The following is a 24,979-nucleotide window of genomic DNA, read 5'->3' as shown; positions in this document are numbered from 1 at the left end:
AACCAAAACAAACCCCAGCGTGCAGTCCCGAATTGCAACGAACGAAATGGCATAGATGCCCTAGCGGCAACTGCTAGCAAAAGACTAAGTTTTCACTCTAATGGCATATAACATATCCCACCAGAATGAAAACAATGGGAACCTTCTCTGGTTACACCTCCGAGGCTTCTACAATTTGCAAGCCATACGGATGCTGAGACTAAGGAAGATGAGGGAATTCTACAATTTACAATTCACGTCACATCTGCTCAGCGCGGTAAAGTTCCAACGAAATCTAAAAGTATTCATAATATGAAAAAATGTTTCAAATATTATTTGTAGAGTTTCTTTTACTGAAAATTTTAATTTTTTTGTTTTTGTATCATGAATACTTTTAGCTTTATTTAAGAAAAATATACTTTTTTTTTAATTATAATAATGTCATTTTCGAATTATTCAACTATTTTACTCAACTAGGCATTCCAAACCGGTCGAATCACATGGATCGTATCAATTATACCTAAATAAAGTTAATTTCAAGTGGGAAGCTACTAATTTCTATTAGGATTGTAACGACGAGGGTTTAATCTTTACATTTCAAAAAAAAAGCATAGAGCGACTTTATTTTCATCGTAAGTCAGTCAGTTCTTATGCAAAAAACTTTTGTTAAAGCTTATTTGAAATATTTTTTAATAAGCTTTAAAAGATGTCTCTTAAGTTTTCCCAAAAAATCGATCCTTTAAAGAGCAATAACTCAGTCGTTATTGGGTTGACCTAGGTCTCTACGACGCGAGTCTCTTTGTTTTTTTAATTTTTAATACATTTTTTCTTAATTATTTTTTCTGTAAAATTAAATTTGTTTTAAGTTATTCATGAAAAACGGTTATAAAACGTGAGTTTTTTCAATGAAAAATGCATAGTTTTAATCGCAAATAACTTGGAAAGTGTCAATTTTGCAAAACAATTTTTTTAGAACAAAATTTACTTAGAATTGGTCACTCTCCATTTCCATATTATTTTGATTAAAAAATTTTCATCCCCTAGATGGGGTTGTTTTTACCCGCAGGGCAAAAGCTCAGTTCGGCATAGGGTAGATTTTAAAGAAGAGTGTCAACAGAGTTTAAACCTAAATTTTCATTAAAATCGGTGTTAATTCTCAAAATTCCACGGTTTTACAGTTTTTAACCGCTGATGATACTATTCAGAATAGCAGCGAGCAAATTTAGGATAGCCATGCTGATCGCCAACATCCGAAACGGATAGGCACCTTAAGAAGAAGAACCGCTGATGAGTGGTCTATTTGGTCAGTTAGACGGACCACTTAGAAATGATTAATCCATATTAACATAATAGGACCTGATATTTACTTAAACAAACAATAAACTAATTCTTATAAATGGAAGATATTCTACCTGATTTTTAACTTCCACTTGAGAATAATCTATTTTTTCCAAAGAATTTATTGTTCTTAAAACAAAAACACAAAAGAGATTAAGATTAGGTACCTCCTATACCACAAGGTGGATTCAAACAAAATAATAAATATATAAATAATGGTCATTCACATTATCAGTATTGTCGTATTGTCTTGTACTACCTGCTTTAACATTTTGAATAGCTTATCAGACGACAAATACAATACAATGATTGACAATAACTTTACAAGAAATTTTAATAACAACTCTGGATTCATTTTATTTGAACACGACAAGACTATGCCTTATTAGTTTGTATGAACTCAAATTGAGGTGGTTTATCTAAACAAAGAAAAGGTTGATTCATAGAGGCAGTGGCGTAGCTGAAGATTGCGGGGGCTCCGCGACAATTTTTGTGGGCCCCCGTATTATAAACATAACGACAACTAATAACAGTATAATTACTAAAATATGTGTAAATGACAATATTTGGCCTTTCTTTAATAAGTCTTTATTAGTTAGTGTTAATAGATGTTTTGGGAATAGACATGAAAACTTATTATACATGTATCTTAATCCGACAAACCTATTAGTAAGTTGTTGCAATATTATATCTTTTACATTGGAAACATTAACTACAAAACTTTTTTTGCTAAAAGTTATTTTTTCGTCTCAGCTGAGGTAATCGTAAAACTGTTTTATACGTTGTATCCGTGTATTTTTAAATTCCGGTATAATACCCCACTATTCTGCTATTCCTGCTGCTTTTGCTAAAGTTTCGGAAAACGAATTTCTCATTTCTAGAAGATTATCAAAAGTTTTTTCAAAAAGTTGAAGGGCGACCGTTAATTCTGCCGTTTCAGATTGCAAAAGTGTTTATGTTAGATTAATAAAGTTATTAAGAGGAAAGGAATATTTTGACGCCTGTCAAAATTTTCAATGTACCTATTTTAAATGTAATCATTTTTTGCAAATCCTGAGAAAACTAATAAGTATTTTTGAAAAATTTAAACGCAAAATGAAAGACTACTTTATTACCGACGGTCGAAAGTCCCATATAATGAATAAAAAGTTTCTTTTAAATGAGATATTTGAAATTAAAAATCACACTAAATTTTCTATTAGTTTTTCACCACTGTAACTTATTAAAATAAACAATATAGAAGTTTTCAGGGATTATCAGCACTCGGTAATAACGTAATCTTTCATTCTGCGTTTAAATTTTTCAGCAATACTTATTAGTTTTCTTAGGACTCAAGAAAAATGAATCCCATTTAAATAGCATTGAAGCCGAAAGTTCGTACCCATCCCCTTAACGACAAATTCAAAATTATTCATATGCGCTAATAATGCATTAACTTATATTTTTTCATCGTTTTTTAGATAGCAACGAAATTTTCGTTAAAGATTTCATTGTCAGCATCAAACAGCATCATGTCTGGATTACCACCGGGTTTCACATATAACCTTTTAAGTGTTGGCCAACGCGATGGATCCAAAGTCATAATAGTACATAGTAATAGTACAACCTATCTTTTAATACTTGTACTAAAAAAACATAATCTTTTAATTATATCCTAAAAAACCAGCTCCTGTACACCAGCAACGGCATCATTCAACACTAGGTTCAGGTTGTGTACGGAAAGGTGCTTTGATTGTATAAATTTTATAATTCCATTTACAAGACCTTCTGCACTTTGGTCTAACATACGAATAATTCCCAAAAAACTTTCAACAACTTCTGCTTTAGAAGATAAATTATTTTCATCTCAAGTTACATACCGGAAAATCAAATTAAGCTGATCGTGTTTCGAAATATCTTGAGTGGTATCAATTATTGAATAAAAACATTTTTTTTTTAAATTAATCAATTTTGTTTTCAGTTTCTTGAGCCAGCAAATTTATAACTTCGTTTTGTATTTGGGGGCCTAAGTAGGTAATTTGTTTTTTTAAGTAATTGTCTTTATCGATTAATTTAGCTAAAACAGGATCATATTTAGCTAGTAAAAGAACCACCGACAAAAAATTACCTTTTTGGAATTCACTTTCATCTAATCTACCAACATGTCCACGAAAGTACGAAACGCTAAATTGCACCCGAAAAGAGTAAGAGTTACGTCAATTACCCGCTTCATTATTTCCTTCCAAATTCCCTATTTTGATGCTTATTAGGAAAATATGTTTTGGTAATTTAAAGATAGTAGAAGTATTAAGCTTAAAAGCTTAAGGGGCCCCTCTTAACGTCGCCCCCCCGCCTTGCGGGCCTGCCAGCTACGCCATGCGCCACTGCATACAGGCCATCAGTTTAGTAGAGTGGTCTAATATTCTTATACTGCTTGTAATTTACTTTTTAATAATATAATGTACATATTAATAATAATTATTATTGATTGATTTAATAGTATTAAACAATTTTGCAAGGAAATCTAAATTTTCATCTTCTAAGAGTTTTACAATTTCAGTGTGAATCGACCAGACATGCTTTTCCAGTTTTTATATTTCTCAATGCATTTTACTATTCTAATTGGGAAATAAGCCACAATTTGAGTTGAAAAATTATTTTATTGACATTTCGACTTTCACTTTCCAAGACGACCTCCGAAGTGGAAGTCGAAACGGCAATAAAATGATTGTTCAACTCAAATTGTGGCTTATTTCCCAATTAGAATAGTAAATTACATAAATGCCATAAAGAAATAACTTCGGAACAATATTTCAATGCATATTTATGTCTAGACGGTCTAGTTTTAGTTGAGGCGCAGTCGATCGACAAGTTTAGTGGATTTGCGATTTGCGATCGCTGGTTCGAGCCTCAACTAGGTCATGAAATTAATAAAAGGCCAACGCCGTAGTATAAAACTCAATAGAGTCTACGGCATGATCTGAAATAAACTGGCGTCTGATCGACCTATGGAGGAGCGGTACGGCAAGGGATAAGGACTTGCGGTGATACTCCTCCATAGATCCCTACCGAAAGGCGTTGACTCCTAAGAACGGTGTGTATATATATTTATTTCTGATGTTAGTCATGTTAAAATACGTACATTTTTATGTATCACTGTTTAAACTTCTGTTGATATATTGTTCCCTGTAGTCTGAGAATAGATTTTTTATACAGAGTGTCCCGGAAAGTAGTGCTTCCTTAAAGGTATAGGTATAAAGCACCATGTAAAACAAAAAACTCCTATAACAATTTTTTCTAAATGCAACCATTTGACCAAAAAATAAAAATACATTTTGGCATGTAAATTAAAATCTGGCAACTGTGTCAGGTACGAAAATTTAAACAGTAGACAGTCCCATTATGTTTATTGTTTAGTTTAGTTTAGAAGAATCCTGTTTAGTGTCAATGCCGAAAATGTTTTCGAATCGTGAGTTCATTACCTATTATGTTGATTATTTATGGCAGATCACAATGGTGAGAAATATACTACTATGGTTTCTTTCAAAATGTTTTGCCGGTATAATATTTCTCGTTGTATGAATGTACTTGTTCGTGAAAGTGGGATAATTTAAACATTTTTTTATTAGGTATAATAATTATATTTAAGTAAATACAACAATTATTTTAGTTCACAAGTAAACAAATTACTGATACATTATCAGATAATGTATCACTATCAGAACGATAGCTTCCAGTGGAAATTAAATACACCAGAATCTGGTGTATTTAATTTCCATCTTAAGAGCTATCGTTCTTCAGTTAAAACCCTCAAAATTCAACACATTTAAAGACTACAGTCGGAAAAATGAAAGAATACCCATGAACGATCACATAAATCACTTATTTTGTATTTGCTGTCTTTTTCTATAAATATCAAACGTTTGTTAAATATTTCATCAATCATCCAGGGTTTTTTGCCTGTTGGTTTTTGTTTTTTTTAGATTGTCTTCAGTTTGTTTAATTATTGTTTCTTTATTGTCTTAAGGCGATTTCCACGTATGTTCTCTGTTAGCTAGTAGTTTGAACCATGTAGTAATCATAATCATGTCCTGTTATTGTCAGCACTGAAGTAGTATATCGCCTCTTTCATTCCGTAGTCCCAGTCCACGTCATTCCGTAGACACCCAAGCCTATGGCATAGGCTTGGGTGTCAATTAGCCAGTCACAACTTTTTTTCCTATTCATACATAAAGAAGGCAATCAGGTTCTTAGAGTTCCATAGCAAACTCTTCCACAGACTATCCAAGTTGCTCACCACATTTTTCCATTATACATCCTTTTCTCCTTCGCTTTTCATACGTACATATATTAAATTATCAGGATTAATAAGTTTAGAGGTTAATTTTAGTTTCACAGATAAATTTCATTAAACAATCATATATATTGCTGTTCAGAGACAATAGATAGGATATACTGAAAGGTGGAAAAACATTACATTTTATTAAATCTTCGATTAAATTATAGGTGTATGGAATGTATTTTGAGCACTCAAAGAAAGTGTGATTCAATTGATTCAAATCACCCACCTTCTGACATTCAGTACAAAGATTTGAATCAAAAACTTTAATTCTTGCTAGATGTAGAGGGAAATATGCATGCCCAAACTTCAATCTGATTAATGTTCACGTTCACCAATAATGTTTTCAACTTTGCTATTTCCTACTTTTGTATTGAGATTTCCCATTATTATCGTTATTTCATGTTTTCTAGTGCGTTAAATGAAGACTTATAGATCTCTATAGAACTGTTTAATCTCATTCTCGGGTTATTCGTTAAAAAATTCTGTGCAGATGACGCATTTCTGATCGCGGAAAATGAAAACGATATATTAAGAATGTTAGAGGAAAGTAACCAAATATAGAATAGTGCCCTAATATGGAATTCCTTGATTTCTTCGAAAATATAAGTTGGAAGCGCACTACAAGACCGTCCTCTATTTCAGTCGCTCTCTTTATTATCGTATTCACACCTCTGTGTCAGATGCGCGAACGATACGTGTCTGACAGGCGCGTTTTGTTTTATCGTCTCGCATAAAATTTCAAAGGTAAATATATTTAACGAGTATTATTGGTTATTATGCATGAATACAGACTTGCTATGCTATTGCCTATATCAATAGTACCTTTATTTTGATATTTTATGACCTGTAATTAAAACATAATTAAAACCATGCTTGACCTAACTTTGAGATTTGAGAGACAGAATACGAAATGATGAGTTACGGCGAAGAACTGGAGTGGAAGACATCATAAAGCGCATTACGAAGTTGAAGTGGAAATAGTCAGGACACGTCGCAAGACAAAGAGACAACAGATAGACAAGGAAGATCTTGGAGTGGAGGCCAAGGGCGGACAAACGAAGTCGTGGAAGACCACCTACCAGATGGACCGACGATATCAAGAGAATAGCGACAAACTGGATTGCAGCTGTCCAGGACAGAGAAGGGTGGAGACATCTTGAGGAGGCCTATGTCCGACAGTGGACAAATTTGGTTGTGTGATGATGATGATGATGAATTAAAACATTACGACTTAAAAAAATGTTGATACTAGTTTGAACTAATGTACAAATCCAAATATGGACAGTCGTTGGTGCCTAATTATGGAACAGTGGATTAAGTGTAAGCGGGCTCATTATGATTGTGCCGGTCCAGAGTTTCATACATTGATCTGTGATGTCTGCAAGTCAATTAAGCTACTTCTTTCATTTTTCACAATTTTCTTATTTAAATTTATTTGATGTTGTTCTGAAGCTATTTTCTTGTGGCATTTTTATAATCAAGTATATTCAAATGGGAAATAAGCCACAATTTTACCTAAAAATGATTTTATTAACGTTTCGACGCCCAATTCGGGTGTCGTTGTCAAAATACAAAATAATACTAAATAAATAAAAATGTTGTTGCTTACTAAAAAATTCTTCTAATAATTTATTTAATCTGACTCATTTATATCGGCAATTCAGACACGTATTATACATTTTAAAGTAGACGACTTTAAAATGATATTGCCAATATTGATGAGTTGCGTTCCTGGGACGACTTTACTAAAAGATAGTTCATTCATTGTTCTAACGAAAATTCATTTTTAGAAGAAAAACAATTGTTAACATCTGTTTTATTAAAAAATGATTATCCCATATCGTTTATAAATAAGGAATTGTCAAGATTGGATCGAATGGAACAGAACAACTTAGAACGGGATCCTACAACATTCACAAGAAATAATACGAGGAAAATATCAATACCATATGTAAAAGGACTATCCGAGAAACTTAAAACAATAGGAAATAAATTCAACATATCAACATCATTCAAAACAACAAACACATTGAGATCTATTCTATCTAAAACTAAACCTAACAGTGAACAAGAAAGAACAAAGAATTGTATTTATAAAATACCTTGTGAATGCGAACAATTTTATATAGGTGAAACGTCAAGACCATTAGACGTTAGAGTAAATGAACATCAGTCTTATATAAAAAATAGAGAATTTGATAGATCTCAAATATGTCAACACGCATGGGATAATGAACATAGAGTTCAGTGGAGAGATTCAAGTATAGTCCTAAAAGAAGCAGATAGTAAAAAGAGAAAAATCAAAGAAGCGGCTCTAATTATGCTAAATGAAACCAATTGTGTCGCAAATTCCTCGGTAGAATGCAGTAGGATGTGGTTACCCATATTAAAGGAGGAAGTCAATAGAAAGAAAATAAAATACCGCAATTAGTAATTCAGTAACATATCGAGTTAATACATATTTAAAATTTAAAATATCAAGTCAGAATTTTGTATTAGTTTTGAGAGTAAACTAAATGTAAACCCAAATACTTACGATGTCGGGATAGTATCACGAGGTTTTTCCTGGTTTTCCCTCGTGATTTACTATGGAATCTCTAACGCGAGAATTTCAGTACCACCGTTGCATTTGGTTGTCTTTTTAAAGACAGATCACATGCTATGATTTTTTGTGGCGGATATTCTTGAGTTGGGATTGATTTCATGTAATCGAATGAACTATCTTTTAGTAAAGTCGTCCCAGGAACGCAACTCATCAATATTGGCAATATCATTTTAAAGTCGTCTACTTTAAAATGTATAATACGTGTCTGAATTTCCGATATAAACGAGTCAGATTAAATAAATTATTAGAAGAATTTTTTACTAAGCAACAACATTTTTATTTATTTAGTATTATTTTGTATTTTGACAACGACACCCGACTTGGGCGTCGAAACGTTAATAAAATCATTTTTAGGTAAAATTGTGGCTTATTTCCCATTTGAATATACTTGATTAAATTTATTTGATCTCAGATGTTTATGTCTAGTTTTGTTATTGATATGTTGGTTTATGCCTATATTCCATATATGGGTACCTATTCCATATTTGGTTACTCATTTGGGATTTTGTTTTTTTGTTCGAATTTTTTTTGTTAATTAAGATATTTAATAGAAGGCTTTTAATTACTATATAAAAATGTATGACTGAAGTGTCATAACATTAAATTGTTTTCATTTCTATAAAGGTATTATTTTATATCCCCAAAACAAAATGGTATTCCATAATTGACGACTTTCCTCTACCAGCAATAGTAAGGCTAAAGAATTCAACATCAAAATATCGTCACAAAAAATCAACAAAAGATAACTCAAGTAATCAAGAATCAAAAGTCATATTCAGACTAATCAAGTAACTTATTTAATTTATTTCTAGGGTACCAAAGATCTGGAGCCATAATCTTCCCTGATGACGATTTCAACCCAGAAGTACTTCCACGGTTAAAAGGGGCTCCTAAATGTGCCAAGGGTTCAACATTTTGCGAGCATTTTGAGGACTATCCGCATTTACTATTAAAAAATATTCTCAAGGAACATAGTGTAAATAAAGACCTTTTTGGAACCGACATAGTGCCACAATTTGGTAAGTAAAACTTCGTTTTTTTGTAAAATCTTTCAACAGTAATACTTTGTATCACATTGTCAGTAATTTTACTTACGTTATAACTTGCTCTTGGTTTTTCTTTAATACTATCAGAATAGTCTATCATACAGTTTCATGCTATAGTAGCTATCAAGATATTTTAGAAAACCGTATCTCAATCCTATTACAAAGTCATTTGTTTTTGAGTAGTATTGTTAAATTTCGGGAGGTGAACATTGAGAATAGCATGTATAATAAAATTAAAAGTAATACAATAGATTCAAATTTATTAATTTCTACCTGGGACGAAAACTTAAGCACGCCATTCAAATGACTTTGTAATAAGCTTAAGATTAAAGTTTTCTAAAATATCTTGACATGTACCCTCTGTAATATTTACCGGTGTTGAGCTGGCCCCCCCCCCACTTGCAAAAATTAAAAAACAAATAGCCCTGATTTATGAGCTATTTATGAGCTCTCATATTCCGCAAACTAAAAATTTTGAGCTCGTTCCACTGAGCAGGAATTTAATACCCTAGTGGGGGGGGGGGGGGGGGCGAGTCAGCCCCCCCCCCCCCACTACTTAAAAATAGGAATATTGAATCGGTTTTTGCGGCAGAATTACGAGCTATTTATGAGCTCTTGAAATTATATAGTTTCGATTTTTGAGCTCATCCCCTTCACCCCCAAACAAACCTTTAATTGATTTAACTTAAGAGAAAGATGCTGAGAAAACTTAAAATATATCGTATTGCGGATATAATTCCTATAGCTTATATACTCTAAGAATAAACTATTAAATCAAGGGCATTTCGATTATTGAGCTACAACCCCTTCGCAAGAAAACCACCCTATCTTCCCGGCTTAAGAGAAAGTTATACTTAAAATGCGTTAAACTAATTATTTGGCGACTACATATCATTTAATAATTTATAAGCTTCCAAATTACGCGCATTTAGATCAGTAAATTGCAATTTATTTTGTATAGTGCAGTCACTGAAGGTAAAAATCAACGATTACCTTCAAGTTCGGTGAACCTTCATTGATTTTCACGAAAATTGGTCAGTGGTTAGAGGATACGTCAAGAAACAAAGGTGACATGGTACCACCTTGCGCCTTTACCCTGAGGGTGGATACCGCCCCTTCTCGGGGGTGAAAATTATTTTATAAAAAATAACTGCACAAATCAATAAAAGAACAAATTAAAAGCTAAATTTATTATATAAAGTTAATAAAATAAGTCAATACTTTTTAAGTTATTAAAGATCAAAGATTTTAATTATTTGTGAAAAAATGCATATTTTGAAGAGGTTTTTTGTAAATCACTGAAAAACTGTAAGTTTTTACAAAAAAGTGAATAGTAGTTTAATTCGTATAGCTTATATTCTAAGAATAAACTCTAAAATCACGCGCCTTTTGATTATTGAACTCCAACCCCTTCGCAAGAAAACCATCCCATATTCCCGGCTTAAGAGAGGGTTGTACTTAAAATAATTTAAATTAATTATTTGTCGACTATATATTGTTTAATAATTTATGAGCTCGCAAAATATACGCATCTCAATTATTGAATTGCCATTTTCTTGCTATAGTGCAGTGACTGAAGGTAAAAATCAACTATGACCTTCGATTTCGGTAAATCTCCATTCATTTTCACGAAAATTGGTGAGCGGATTTTGATACTATCAACTTTTTCTGGATCTTATTTTTGATGGGTATTTCTAAGTACTTTGACAAGTATTTAGTACCTAAGTGTTATAAAATGCATCTTTTTCCCGTTATTTAAGCTTGAACCCTTAGATTTGGACAGTCGCGGAAAAAAATATACATTTAATTACCAATAACTTACTTTAAATTAACATTAAAGGTTTTTCAAGTAAGCAGTTTATTATATTTTTTATTAGCTTCAATTTTAGTGATGAAAACTTTTTTGTAAAAACTTACAGTTTTTAAGCCATTTATGAAAAATCGCTCTAAAGCATGCATTTTCTTTCCAAAAATTAAAATATTTGATCTTTAATAACTCAAAAAGTATTGATTTATTTTAATAACATTATATAACAAATTTTGCATACAATTTGTCCCTCTCTCGATTTGTGGGGTTATTTTTGATAAAGTAATTTTCACTTCCGAGAAGGGGTGACATATACCCCAGGCTAAAACCCCAAGTTGTTATTGCCAATTCGTGAAAATAAATGGAGATTTACCGAAATCGAAAGTAATAGTTGATTTTTACCTTCAGTGACTGCACTATAGAAAGAAAATGGCAATTCAATAATTGAGATGCGTATATTTTGCAAGCTAATAAATTATTAAACGATATGTAGTCGCCAAATAATCAATTTAAATTATTTTAAGAACAACTCTCTCTTAAGCCGGGAAAATGGGGTCGTTTTCTTGCGAAGAGGTTGTAGCTATATAATCGAAAGGTGCGTGATTTAAGAGTTTATTCTTAGAATATAAGCTATACGAATTAAACTACTATTAACTTTTTTGTAAAAACTTACAGTTTTTCAGTGATTTACAAAAAACCTCTTCAAAACATGCATTTTTTTCACAAATAATTAAAATCTTTGATCTTTAATAACTTAAAAAGTATTGACTTATTTTATTAACTTTATATAATAAATTTTGCTTTTAATTTGTTCTTTTATTGATTTGTGCAGTTATTTTTTATAAAATAATTTTCACCCCCGAGAAGGGGCGGTATCCACCCTCAGGGTAAAGGCGCAAGGTGGTACCATGTCACCTTTGTTTCTTGACGTATCCTCTAACCACTGACCAATTTTCGTGAAAATCGATGAAGGTTCACCGAACTTGGAGGTAATCGTTGATTTTTACCTTCAGTGACTACACTATACAAAATAAATTGCAATTTACTGATCTAAATGCGCGTAATTTGGAAGCTTATAAATTATTAAATGATATGTAGTCGCCAAATAATTAGTTTAACGCATTTTAAGTACAACTTTCTCTTAAGCCGGGAAGATAGGGTGGTTTTCTTGCAAAGGGGTTGTAGCTCAATAATCGAAATGCCCTTGATTTAATATTTTATTCTTAGAGTATATAAGCTATAGGAATTATATCCGCAATACGATATATTTTAAGTTTTCTCAGCATCTTTCTCTTAAGTTAAATCAATTAAAGGGTTGTTTGGGGGTGAATGGGATGAGCTCAAAAATCGAAACTATATAATTTCAAGAGCTCATAAATAGCTCGTAATTCTGCCGCAAAAACCGATTCAATATTCCTATTTTTAAGTAGTGGGGGGGGGGCTGACTTAGCCCCCCCCACTAGGGTATTAAATTCCTGCTCAGTGGAACGAGCTCAAAATTTTTAGTTTGCGGAATATGAGAGCTCATAAATAGCTCATAAATCAGGGCTATTTGTTTTTTAATTTTTGCAAGTGGGGGGGGGGGGGGCAGCTCAACACGGGTGTAATATTTTGACGATATTAAGATTAAGTAACAAAATTATTTGTCTGTTTTTTAGAAGCAAGAGACGGTTCAAATGATCTGTTCGTTTGTCAATCGAAAGTGATGACAATATTTCCGAAAGTGGCTAAAAATGTTAACAATGATTGGAGGATTATTATTAACCAGGGAGAAAAAGAAGGATACATCCAAGGTGTAGTAATAGAGACATGTATGGGGTGAGTTGCTTTATTCAAAGAAATAATTATTCTAGGTATTTAAAATGATATATAAAACTTTCGTAATAGGCGCATTGTTGACAATTATTTGGTTAGGGCCAACGCATTGTTTACTAACCACAAGTAACTTTGTCTTTGATATATTTCTGCCAAGTCCGTTATTGGAGCATTGTCTAGTGACTTGATATATAAGAAATTGGATATTTTCATTACTTTCAACCATGATCGCTGTGTCATCTGCATATCTGATGTAGTTAATAGTTTCGCCCCAATTCGAACTCCACATTGCCCGTCTAAGGCTTCGTTGAATATTATTTCCGAGTACACGTTAAGCAAAGTGGGGATAGCATACAATCCTGTCTGACTCGTCTTTGAATGAAACTTTTGTCTGGTTCTTTGCCGTCTACCAGAATAGAAGCTCCTTGATTCAAATGTAGATGTTGTAATAGTCTCAGATCTTTTTCATCTATTCCAATCATTTTTGGATACTTACAGTTGGAAAATGAAAGAATACCCATGAACGATCATATCAATCACATATTTTGTATTTGCTGATTTTTTTCCTAAATAACAAACGAGAGAGATAGATTATTAATAATCTGAATAATATGTGATTGATGTGATCGTTCATGGGTATTCTTTCATTTTTCCGACTGTATAAGCCTATCATGTGGGATTATAAGAAAAACCTTTTCAAAACCTATAAAGCAGACTTAAATTTATTTCTGCACTTTCCATGATTTTTGAAGTAATGTTAGCATGAAAGAACAAACTTCCCTTGTTCCCAATCCTTCTCTAGAGACCGAATTGTTTGTCTCCCATTATTTAGTCAAATGTCTGCTTAATTTTGTTAAAAATTATCTTTGAAGTAGTTTGAGAAAGCGACTCAGGAGACTAATTAGTCCAAAGTCTTTACATGACGAGGTATTATGTTTTTTTGGGAGTGGGATAAATGTAGATTCCAAATGAGTGTGATAAATGTAGATTTGGTCAGGGCCTGGAGATTTTCCATTTTTGCTTTGTTTGATTTTCTTCTCTACTTCCACTTTTAAAATACTAGCACCAGTATTCGTATACTTTGAGGTGTTAAGTGAGGTGCTTATAATATTATAAATAATATATTAGATCTTCTTTTTCTTCTTCTTTTTGTGTAGACATGACTGTGTCTGTTTTTTAATGTGCCTCCAGTAAGTTCCTATTGGGGACCGTCTCTCGGCCGTCCTTATAGACTAAGAGCCGCTATAGGTGAAAATTCTTAATCATTTTAGGCACGACGGGACCCTATAACTTAAATAGTAGAACCTAAAAGAAAACGTTTGAGCACTGTGCCGTCACTTTTCAGTGGCACATGCATCTACAGTGGCGCATCAAACTTTCCACTTATGGACGGGATACATAAATTAAAAAATACCCTCCCTAATTACCAGAATTTAATTTTTTTAATTTTTTAAGTTTTATGTGATTAAGACATAAGATTCATCGTAATTTTAACCCACCACCCCCTTTTCCCTGCCCCCCACCATCAAAAACTTTATTTTTCGATTTTATTTTTTTTTGGTGGGATGCAATCAATTTTAAAATTTCAAAAAATTTACACGCATAGTTAAGGCTTTTATAAAACACGTCTATTTTTTATAGACCTGTAAGTTGAGTGTACATAACCTCAAAAAAATTTTAAATTTTTTTTTTTGAAAAAAAGTATATAACTTTTTTTTGGGGATAGCTGCAGATCTAGTTTTTTCTTAGTCTTGTGTATTTTATCAAACACTATATTTCTGATTTTTTTCAGATTTTTCTGTAACGTTGGTCATCTTCAAAAATCCAAAAAACTGTTTTTTAAGGGGGTTTTGGGGGGTTTGAACGTGTTTTTCTGATTTTTAAATATTCTAAAGAACTCAGTTACTTCAAGTTACATATAACCTATAAAAACAAAATTGATTTGATATATTATGAAGTCTATAAAATAGGGAAAATCCCCCAAAACCCCCCAAAAAACAGTTTTTCGGATTTTTGAAGGTGGGGAGACTTACGGAAAAATCTGAAAAAAATTAAAAATATAGTGTTCGATAAAACACACAAGATTAAGCAAAAATTTAACCTGCAGCTATTCCTCAAAAAAAATTATACGCTTTTTTGAAAAAAAATTTTTTAAAATTTTTGAGGTTATGTACACTCTACCTATGGGTCTATAAAAAATAGGCATGTTTTATAAAAGCCTCAACTTTGCGTGTGAATTTTTTGAAATTTTAAAATTGATTGCATCCCACCAAAAAAAAATAAAAACGAAAAATGAAGTTTTTGATGGTGGAGGCAGGGGGAAGGGGGGTGGTGGGTTAAAATCACGATGAATCCTATGTGTTAATCACATAGAACTCAAAAAATAAAAAAAAATTAATTCTGTTAGTAAGTTCTGTTAACTTTTAATTTATTTATCCCGTCCATAAGTGGAAAGTTTGATGCGCCACTGTCGACGCATGTGCCACTGAAAAGTGACGGCACAGTGTTCAAACGTTTTCTTTTAGGTTCTACTATTTAAGTTATAGGGTCCCATCGTGCCTAAAGTGATTAAGAAATTTCACCTATAGCGGCTCTTAGTCTATTACTACATACTCTATTTGTTGTCAATCAGCTTATGTGGTCGTTCTATTCTACTCTTCTGGTTTTCACTCAGTTATTAATATTGTTTTCTATTTCTGTTTTGAGCTTTCCGTAGTTAGATAGTGTGATGCATAGACATTTAACTCCATGACTTGTTCTATTATCTGACCCTCCAGATCTAACTTACACCTTATTAGATTTGCTGTTATAACATTTAGTCTTTTTTGGGGAAATTAACCTGTTAAATTTTCTAGCGGTTATATTAAATTGGTGTAGCATACGTTGTAAATAATCTTCACTTTGAGAGATTAGTATTGCGTCGTCTGCATAGCAGATTATTTTAAGTTGTTTTTCTCCATTTGGTATCCTTTTTTTGTTTTTACTTTTTTATTATTTCATCCATGATTAGGTTGAACAATAGAGGACTCAATGAGTCTCTCTGTCTTATTCCATTGCCAGCTTCAATTGGGTCAGTTAGTTCTTCATCTACTTTTACTTTTATTGTGTTGTTCTGGTAGATATTTCCGATCGTTTTGATTATTCCTAAAGGTACCTCTCTTTCCCTTGCGTACAATAAATATTTAACGTCCTTTCATTTGACCCTGTCAAATACCTTCTTAAGGTCCACGAAACATAAGTATACCGGTTTGTTATATCCTAGCGATTTCTCTTGAACCTGTCTCATTATAAATAAAGCGTGGGTGCATGATCTTCCCAACCTAAAACCTTGTTGCTCTTCTGCTAATGTTATAATTTTATTCAGTTTGTTTGTTATCACTTTGGTCATTAATTTTAATGTTGTGTTTAATAAATTAATTCCTCTGTAATTCTCTGAGTCCGATTTTTCTCAATTATGATGTAGGGTATTAAGATGCTTAATCTCCATTCTTCTGGTATTCTGTTTTGTTCTTATATTTTTTGGATTAGTTTTAATAATTGTTTGGTCAGATCTTGTCATCCGTACTTTAGGAGTTCATTCGATATTCTGTCCTCTCCTGGTGATTCTCTATTTTTAATTTCCTTAATGCTTCCGTTACATCTGCTTCTTCAATGTTTATTTCTTCGTTTGTTGTCACTTCAGGTGTTAATGGTTCGTTATCGTCACCTTTTTAGTAAACAGTGTTTCCTTTTTGCTTGTCTGAATAAAGTGTTCGTTTCCTTTCTAATTCGTTTATAGTGGTTGTATGCCTGTTGTGTTTGTTTTGTTCTGTAATGTAAAAATACTTTCTTTTTTTCTTCACATTTTATCTTCATTTCCACTCCAAACTAGGGGGGTTTTCTTTTTTGATATGTTAGTATTCGTTACTTTCTTCTCTCCAAGTGATTCCGTTGCTGCGTTAATTATGTTACTTTTGATTTTTTCCCAGCTTTCATTGATGTTAAATTTTTCTTATATTCCATTCTGAGCAATCTTCTCTGATATTCTTTTTCCGTATAAGTATTCCGTGGATTCCGTTGATATATAAAAGGTGTTGACTGTGTACTGATTATGATTTTGTTTTAGGAGAGACAGACAATGCGATATCTTAGGAGACATCATGGACGATTTCGTAACAACTTGCAAACAGAAATACATCTACAGACGTCTTCTTTCCCTAAACGACGCAGGAAAACCGGTCCAAGATACATTCAGACTCCCATCTGCTTGCTGCTGCTCTTACAGAAAAAATTTTGACTTTTTGGCCGGACTCGACACTTGAACATTTCTTTTATGTCATATTACCGCACCCTGATATTTAGGATACAGCCATTCTTCAAAGCACTAGGTTTTATTTCATACATTATAATATACAACACGTGAATTTAATCGGCTAAAACAGTACTGAAGATTATATTGTGATATTAGATACTATTTGATGGCTCTGGAAGTGGAGATAAGTTGAATGTTGAACACTCAATGTTCTAGAAGAGATATTATGTACTTCTGCTTTCTGAAAAGTACTACCTATGTACATATTACTCTGTTGTTTTGCGAATGATAACAGACAACGCTCTTCTATAGGAACCTACCTCTACCAATACAGTACTACAAACTCTAGTACCTCATAATAGTACTATATTTATACAATTTATATAGTTAAAGATTCTTCTGCTCTTCATGCCTTCCTCTGTTTTGACTTTTTGGCTGGACTCGTTACTTACTTGAACATTTGTTTTAGCGACATATTATACTGTACCTCGATATTTAGGATACTGAATTTGCTTGGCTAAAACAGTACCGAAGTTTATATTGCGATATTAGATACAATTTTATGGCTCTGGGAGTGGAGATAAGTGAATGTTGAACACTCAATGCCCTAGAAGAGGTGTATGTACTTCTGATTCCCGAAAAGTACTATGTACCTACTACTACTCGGTTATTTTGAGAATGAGAATAGGATCGCAGTAATATGCAATACCACAATCACCGCTCTTCTATAAGTACCTACCTCTACCAATACAGTACTACAAATACTAGTAATAGTACTATTACATTTAAATAATTTATATAGTTAATGATTCTTCTGCTCTTCATGCCTTCCTCTTTTTCAGTTTTTGCCAGTATCTAACGAATAACTTGTCATTGTTTCATTGTAAGGGTTTTTCCCAGGCCCATATCATCAGCTACTGTATCTACCGATCGTTTTTGTTTTTCACGTCACATCATCATCATCATCAGGGCTTTTCATTCCGGGTGGAATGTTTGCCGCTCTTACTCTGATTCGCTTATTGCGGTGAATCACTCCGCATTCCACTTGTATGTTGTCAAAGTTTATTGTATGACTTGGCTTTCGCTACAATTTTCTTCCACTCATTTCGAGTTCATTCCAGTTTCTCACTTTTAGAATTTTGGATCTCCCATCTCTCTCTGGGTTTTCCCCTTGGTCTTTCAGTTTTTGGTTTCCATCTGGTGATCTTCTTAATCAGTAGGTCGTTTTTCCTCTTCTCTATGTGTCCCAGCCATCTCAGCCTCTGTGCTTTAATAAATCTAACTATATCTTCTCCCTTCATTATTTTTCTTAGTTCATGGTTCATTCTTATTCTCATTTCTCCGTTGTCTATTATTTTAGGTCCCATAATCCGTCTGAGGATTTTCCTTTCGTATATTCTCAATTTTTCTTCATCTTTTTCCGTGAGGCACATTGTCTCAGCTGCGTACGTAATTACTGGTCTGATTGCAACTCTATATTTTCAGTTTTGTATTTCTGGATAAATTCTTGTCCTTCATAAGCCTGTGATATCTCCAGTATGTTTTGTTGCCTGCTAGTATTCGTTCCGTTACTTCTTCACTTCTCTTGTTTTGGCCATTCACTATTACTCCCAAATATTTAAATTGTTGGACTCTTTAAAAAGTGTAGTTTTCTATTTTGATTTCGTTCGTCCTGTTATCTTCTCTTCTAGAGCAGAGTAGATATTTTGTTTTTCCTTCGTTAATTTCTACTTACTGTTAAGTAATTGTTACTGCTTCTTTTAATCTTTCCTTGTCTCTTCCCATAAGAACTAAATCATCTGCATATACAACTATTTGTGTTGAGGCGTGGGCTATAGTCACATAAGCCAAGAAAATCTCCGCCCGCAGAACTGTTGCCGGTGCCGGTCCTAAGCCCGGATAAAGGAGGAGGGGTTCTACAACCAGGTTGGCACCCTACTGGTAGATGTTAAAATTCATTACGACGACTAACATGAGAAATAGGACAACCAATTTATGGAAAGTTAGAAATATACTTCGCATTGGTATTTGGAACGTGAAGTCTCTAAACACAAGAGAGCAGAAAATTACAAAAGAGCTTGTAGAAAAAATATAGGCATATGTGCACTACAAGAGACGAAGAAAGAAGAAAATACTCAAATTATGCCTGGATGACTTTCTCGTGATTTATAGTGGTTGCGAAAGAATAGTAATAATATAATAACAGTCTCCCGTTTTATACCGCTAACGCGGCTTTGGGATTATAGCAGGGTAGTCTGCTATGTCTATAGGGCCTACTGTATACAAGGAAGGTCACAGGGGCAGTGCTACGCTTCAACCGCCAATTATTACCCCTGGTTTTACCCATGGTACTCATTTATATTCAGGCTGAGTCGACCTGGGGCCTGTAGACAGTTTAAAAAATGTCTAGATGTGCCGGCGCTGGGTTTCGAACCCCGACCTACCAGCATGCGAGTGAAACATCCTACCACCTGAGCTATCTGGACCCTACGAAAGAAAGAAACCATAGCCAAAGAAGAAGACACAGTTAGTAGGTACACAGAAAATTTGTACCCCAAGTACAAGAATTTAAATATACTTACTGAAAGTAAAATATAAATATACTTACTGAAAGAATACTTGGTGTAGAAGTCAACCTGGATGTCAAACTTCTGAATGTGGTAGCAATCTATGCACCTGAGATCAATAAAGATACCACCACAAGAGGAAACTTCTATAAATACCACAGATTAACATAACGTTATGTGTGAATACCTTCAGATTCTAATAAACGAGACCCCAAATGACGAATTTATATTCTCTTTTTCCTACAAAATTTCAGTTTTTTTTCCGTTTCATATCATATAATATTGAGTTATTTATAAGTTGCCTTTTATGAAGAGTAAGGAAGAGAGCAAAAGAAATATTTTTATACTTTATTACATATTACAAATGAAACTAGATGCAGAATGAGGGATGTTTGTAGAAACAAAGGGCTACTTAATAAGAATGTTGAAGTAAGAAGATGCATATTCATCGGTTATGAATCAGGTAAGTTTCGCATTATATCTTCTGCTTCTTCTTCTTCATCTTCCTCTTTATAAGCAATTCGCTTATTCATTGGCGGATTGATAACTCTATGGAAGGTTTTCACTCCGTCTTTTCCGCTTGTCCTATGAGGCTCCTGCCTCATAGGACAAGCCGCCACTACTTTGGCTATCAATATTGCGTCGTCTGCGTAACAGAGTACTCTTACTTATTTGTTTCCCATTCTGTATTCTTTTCCTTTATTGCTGCTTTTGATGATTTCATAGATGATTAAATTGAAGAGCATAGATCTCAAGATGGTGTTTAGTAGGCTATACAAATTATTAGTTCTAAATTCTAAATATTTTTTCCCATTTATTATTAGAAATTGTGTATCCGCACCTACATTAATAAATTTCATATATTTTTTTTTATTTTTAGATGAAATCGGAAGTCATAGTTGTCCTAAATTTATAATAAAGTTTACAAAAATATTACTTTTCTACACAAATTATTGTAATGTTCCTTGTAAATATTGTATTGTATTATATTGTAATATAAGTACTTACCTATTAAATGTAATATATTAGATCTTGGGAAAATGTTATTCTTTTTAACCTGAATTGCCTATTATTTATATTTCAAAGTACTGCCTGATAGCAGTACCTACATGGCAGTATATAACTAGCCTAATGGTAGGAAATGACCAATTACCCTGGCTGACAGACCAGTCGTTACAATGGAAATCTTGGTGTAATGTGAATGTAAGCGAGTGCGGAGTAAGTACTATTTTATGTTGGTTGAATTGTTATTGAGAAAAATAGTAAGAACTATACAGGGTGAAGCAGATAAAGGGCCTATTAGAAATATCTCGAGAACTAAAGGTAAGAGAATCATGAAAATTTGAATATAGAGATTTTGAGGTATGAGCTATTTAATGAAAATATTTTGGTCTCTTTTCTACTTCCGGTTATACAGGAAGTTGATTGTAACTTCGTTTTTTTTTTAAATGGGATACCCTGTATATTTTTACATCTTTGGATTGTGCTTGATGTCTTCTTTCTTAAAATATGAGGTTTTGTAATATTATACAGGGTAGTTTAAAAGATAATTACGGTTTTTATAAATTTTGTAGCAAACTTCACACCCTGTAGAATTGTACTGATTTGATATCAAAAACTCCATTTATGTTCAAATGATTTTTAATATAGTCTATTATTATTAAAAATTAATAATATATCGAAATGTTTATTTTAGTATACAGGGTTGGTCGAAACTCGGAATGAGTATTTTCTGTGTTTTCTTAAATGGAACACCCTGTATTTATGTATTGTAATGAAATGATATTTTATAGTACTTTTTTATTTCTTAAGCATTCTCTATGCCTAACTGCTTTAGTTTGTAAATGCTTTAGTTATTCGTAATTCTTTAAGCCAAACATTAATTGCAACAAAAATTACATGAAATTTTATTAGGTTTGCCGTGAAAATATTCAATCGTAAATAATTTTTCGAAAATAAACACATATTATTCTCGATTGACCCTTCTTTTATTAATACTGGTTGATATATCAAAATACCTACACGTAGCTAAGATTGTTGGTCGGTTAAATATTAATAAAAACATACAATATTCTATCTACTTGGCTATGATTTTGACACTATGTAAATTCTTAAACTATTTGCTTTGCTACCATTACTAATATGAATTTTTCTAATGAGGAACTGATTCAGATGTTCTTTTGTTCTAGGAGAGTATAACAAATAAAAATGTGCTACTAGCAATAAGAATTTATCATCAGCAATTTCATGATAGATGACAACCAACCACTTCACAACCATTCACTTTATCATGGCGCCTCAGAAGAACGGTCGTGTTTACGACTCGGAAGTTAAGTGTTGTAAAAAGTGTTATAAAGTTGCACAAAGTGGTCTATTATGTGCGAATTGTGGAACGTTATCCCATAGTGGCTGTCTGAAGCAACCACAGACTATATATACTTATAGACGTTTCACGACCATGTTAATCTTTCGGATCGAATTAACGCCATCTCTTGATTGGAATGGGAACTAAATTGACAAATTTTAGTTACGTGGGAATTTCAACTTATAAATTTTGCGGGATTTTTGATGAAATTTCGCAGGAAATTAAAACAACAGAAAGACAATTCAATGTTTTATTCAATATTTTACTGAAAACTTCAAATATTCCAATTTGTTTTCAAAATGCTAAACACTACTGCCATGTGTCACGTGAAAGCACTGATGTGTAATATTGAGTTGAATGAAAATTTTTGAAAAAATCTTGTAGGATGATTGTTTAGATAAATATTACCTTATAATCTTTTACAAACTTCCAAAAATATATAGGCCAGAAATGTTGATGACACACTTGTCTATTGGAATAAACTGTTTTAGGATCTATTATATTATTTTTTTAAATGTGGAGAAACAACACGGGATGATCAATGTAAACTAAAAATTCTACTCATAAAAACGGATGGTTAATAAAATTGATTAATATTGTGATTAAATCTAATTAAAAACGTAACACCACTATAATAAAATAATTAAACCACAAACTGTAAAATAAAAAGTAAATAACAAATTAATTTAATTGTCAACTGTCAGTTGTTAAATATGACAAGAAAATTGACTGACAGCGACATCTCTGGATTGGAATGGTAACTAATTTGCTGTCTTGACCTTGACAATTTACGTGAAACGTCTATGAGTATGTATGGTTTGTGGAAGCAACTAAAATCAATCAAATAGGGTAACGGGTACAGTGATTGGCCACTTAAGGGATTTCCAATTGAATTAAAATTGTAAATTGGTATATTTTAATGTGAAATATTTTGTAAGGGTTTTTTAATAACAATGAAACATCAAATTTTATAAAAACTCATTGTATTTTAGTAAAAAGAATAATGTACATAAAAAATTAACACAAATTTAAAAACATACAAAATTACACAGTTATTGGCCATGCAAACATAGTTATTGGCATATAGAATTACAGTTATTGGCCACTCATAAAATTCCTAATTTTCTTTTTTTATTTGTGCAGTTAGGGCACACAAAACTATTTAGATATTCAATTTCTTGTTGTTTTTTAACACAACTACCAATATGGGAGCCTCTGACACAAAATAAACATTTTATTCCAACTTTTGATTTAGTAATATTTTAGGAACAAGAATAGCACAATCCTGTATACAAAAGATTATTATTTACAGACATGTTGGTGTTGTCTGATTGTTTCACCAATATATCTTAGAGAATTAATTATTTATATGGGAAATAAGCCACAATTAAAATGAAAAAATAATTTTATTAACGTTTCGACGCCCAAATCGGGTGCCGTTGTCAAAATACAAAATATTGCTGTAATATTTTGTATTTTGACAACGGCACCCGATTTGGGCGTCGAAACGTTAATAAAATTATTTTTTCATTTTAATTGTGGCTTATTTCCCATATAAATAATTAATCATAAAAATGCCACAAGGAAATAGCTTCAGAACAAAATCTTAGAGAATTTGTATTTTTTCATGTTCTGGATATCCCTCTGTTTCGAAAAACAACTTTCTTTTAGCCGACTCACCAGCACGTTTTTCTTTGCTGGTTTCCAAATTTGTACATTTGCTTTGGGAAGTAGTCCTCAAATTTGATGAATTCTTATTGTTGGAGACATCAAAATATACGTTATCAATTGAGGGCAGAATAGCGTTTTCCTCTACAGAATCAGGAAATTGGTTCCGTGGCAGTTCGTGGTTTTCTTTGGCGTTAATCACTTCTGGTATATGTACTCTAACTCCACTTCTCAAAGTAGTGCTTTTAATTGTATGATCAAGAAGTGTGTCTGATTTAAAAGTGTTTGTATCTACAATATCACCTGTATTTAGTGTAACATTTTCTTTATTCTTCACAACATTTTGACATTTTTTGCTCTCGGAATTGGCTCTTGTGGAAATTTTTTTTATTGCCTTCGTCTTGGTTTCTTTGTTTTGTTTACCTTTATTGTTTGCTTTTGCGTCAATTCGCTTTTGTTTTCGTTCTAATTTTATTTTTTCTTGTTCGTGTTTCTCTTCAATTTTACGCCTCTCTGCATTTTGAAGATCTGAAGAAGTGAGCACGAAAGGCAACTGTTCTGTTTGCTTTTTACCCTTTCTTTCTGGGGTTTTTGGCCAAAAAAGAGTGTCAATTGAGGTGTCAATTTCTTTATATAATGAGTTGTCTTGATTTACTAAAGGCAGATTATCGGATGTCGATTGAATATCTAAAGTCATTGTATCTTCTGTGACAATAGTATCTTTTTGTTTGGGTTTTCTCGTCTAAACTTTAATACTGCCCGGTTCCAATTTGCCTTTAATGGTTTTAATGCAGCAACATCTGCAGGCTGTATAACTTTGAGCATAATTCACTGGTTTGAATGGTTAAGTGAGTTTTATGTCCATCAACGAACAAAATGACTGGAAATTTAGTGTTTTTTGCAACTAGGTACTTATATAAGACGTTTCCTATGTATTCATAGAAGTTTTCATTCTTCATCCATCCCGTATCGTTACAGCCTATGCCCCATTCTCGAAGAACTGAATTTATAACATTGCTAGGAAGTCGTTTGTATGGGGAAATAATCATCGGTGCTGTTATTTCTTCAGATGCTGCAAACCTAAACATAACCGCCAAATTAACTTTGGAGTGATGTTCTATTTGATATACATTTTTGCTTCCCTTTACATCCAACACTCGCTTATTTTTGTGACACA

At 32.6% G+C, this 24,979-nt stretch overlaps 1 protein-coding gene across 1 annotated transcript in view; it reads left to right on the top strand.

Moving 5' to 3' along the window:
- LOC114347470 (protein spaetzle) overlaps positions 1–20,810 on the top strand; it is a 49,474-nt gene extending 28,664 nt beyond the window's left edge. The window contains exons 3-6 of the mRNA XM_028298172.2: positions 9,056–9,262; positions 12,755–12,914; positions 17,017–20,232; positions 20,650–20,810. Coding sequence (XP_028153973.1) covers positions 9,056–9,262; positions 12,755–12,914; positions 17,017–17,212 — 563 coding nt within the window. The 3' untranslated portion in view covers positions 17,213–20,232; positions 20,650–20,810. The remainder of the gene's footprint in view (positions 1–9,055; positions 9,263–12,754; positions 12,915–17,016; positions 20,233–20,649) is intronic.
- The last annotated feature ends 4,169 nt before the right edge of the window (positions 20,811–24,979 follow it).

The sequence above is a fragment of the Diabrotica virgifera genome, chromosome 4 (assembly GCF_917563875.1).
Source record: "Diabrotica virgifera virgifera chromosome 4, PGI_DIABVI_V3a".
NCBI classification, from domain to species: domain Eukaryota; kingdom Metazoa; phylum Arthropoda; class Insecta; order Coleoptera; family Chrysomelidae; genus Diabrotica; species Diabrotica virgifera.
The sequence above is the reverse complement of the archived record's forward strand: the minus strand, read 5'-3'. Positions and strand labels throughout refer to the sequence as shown.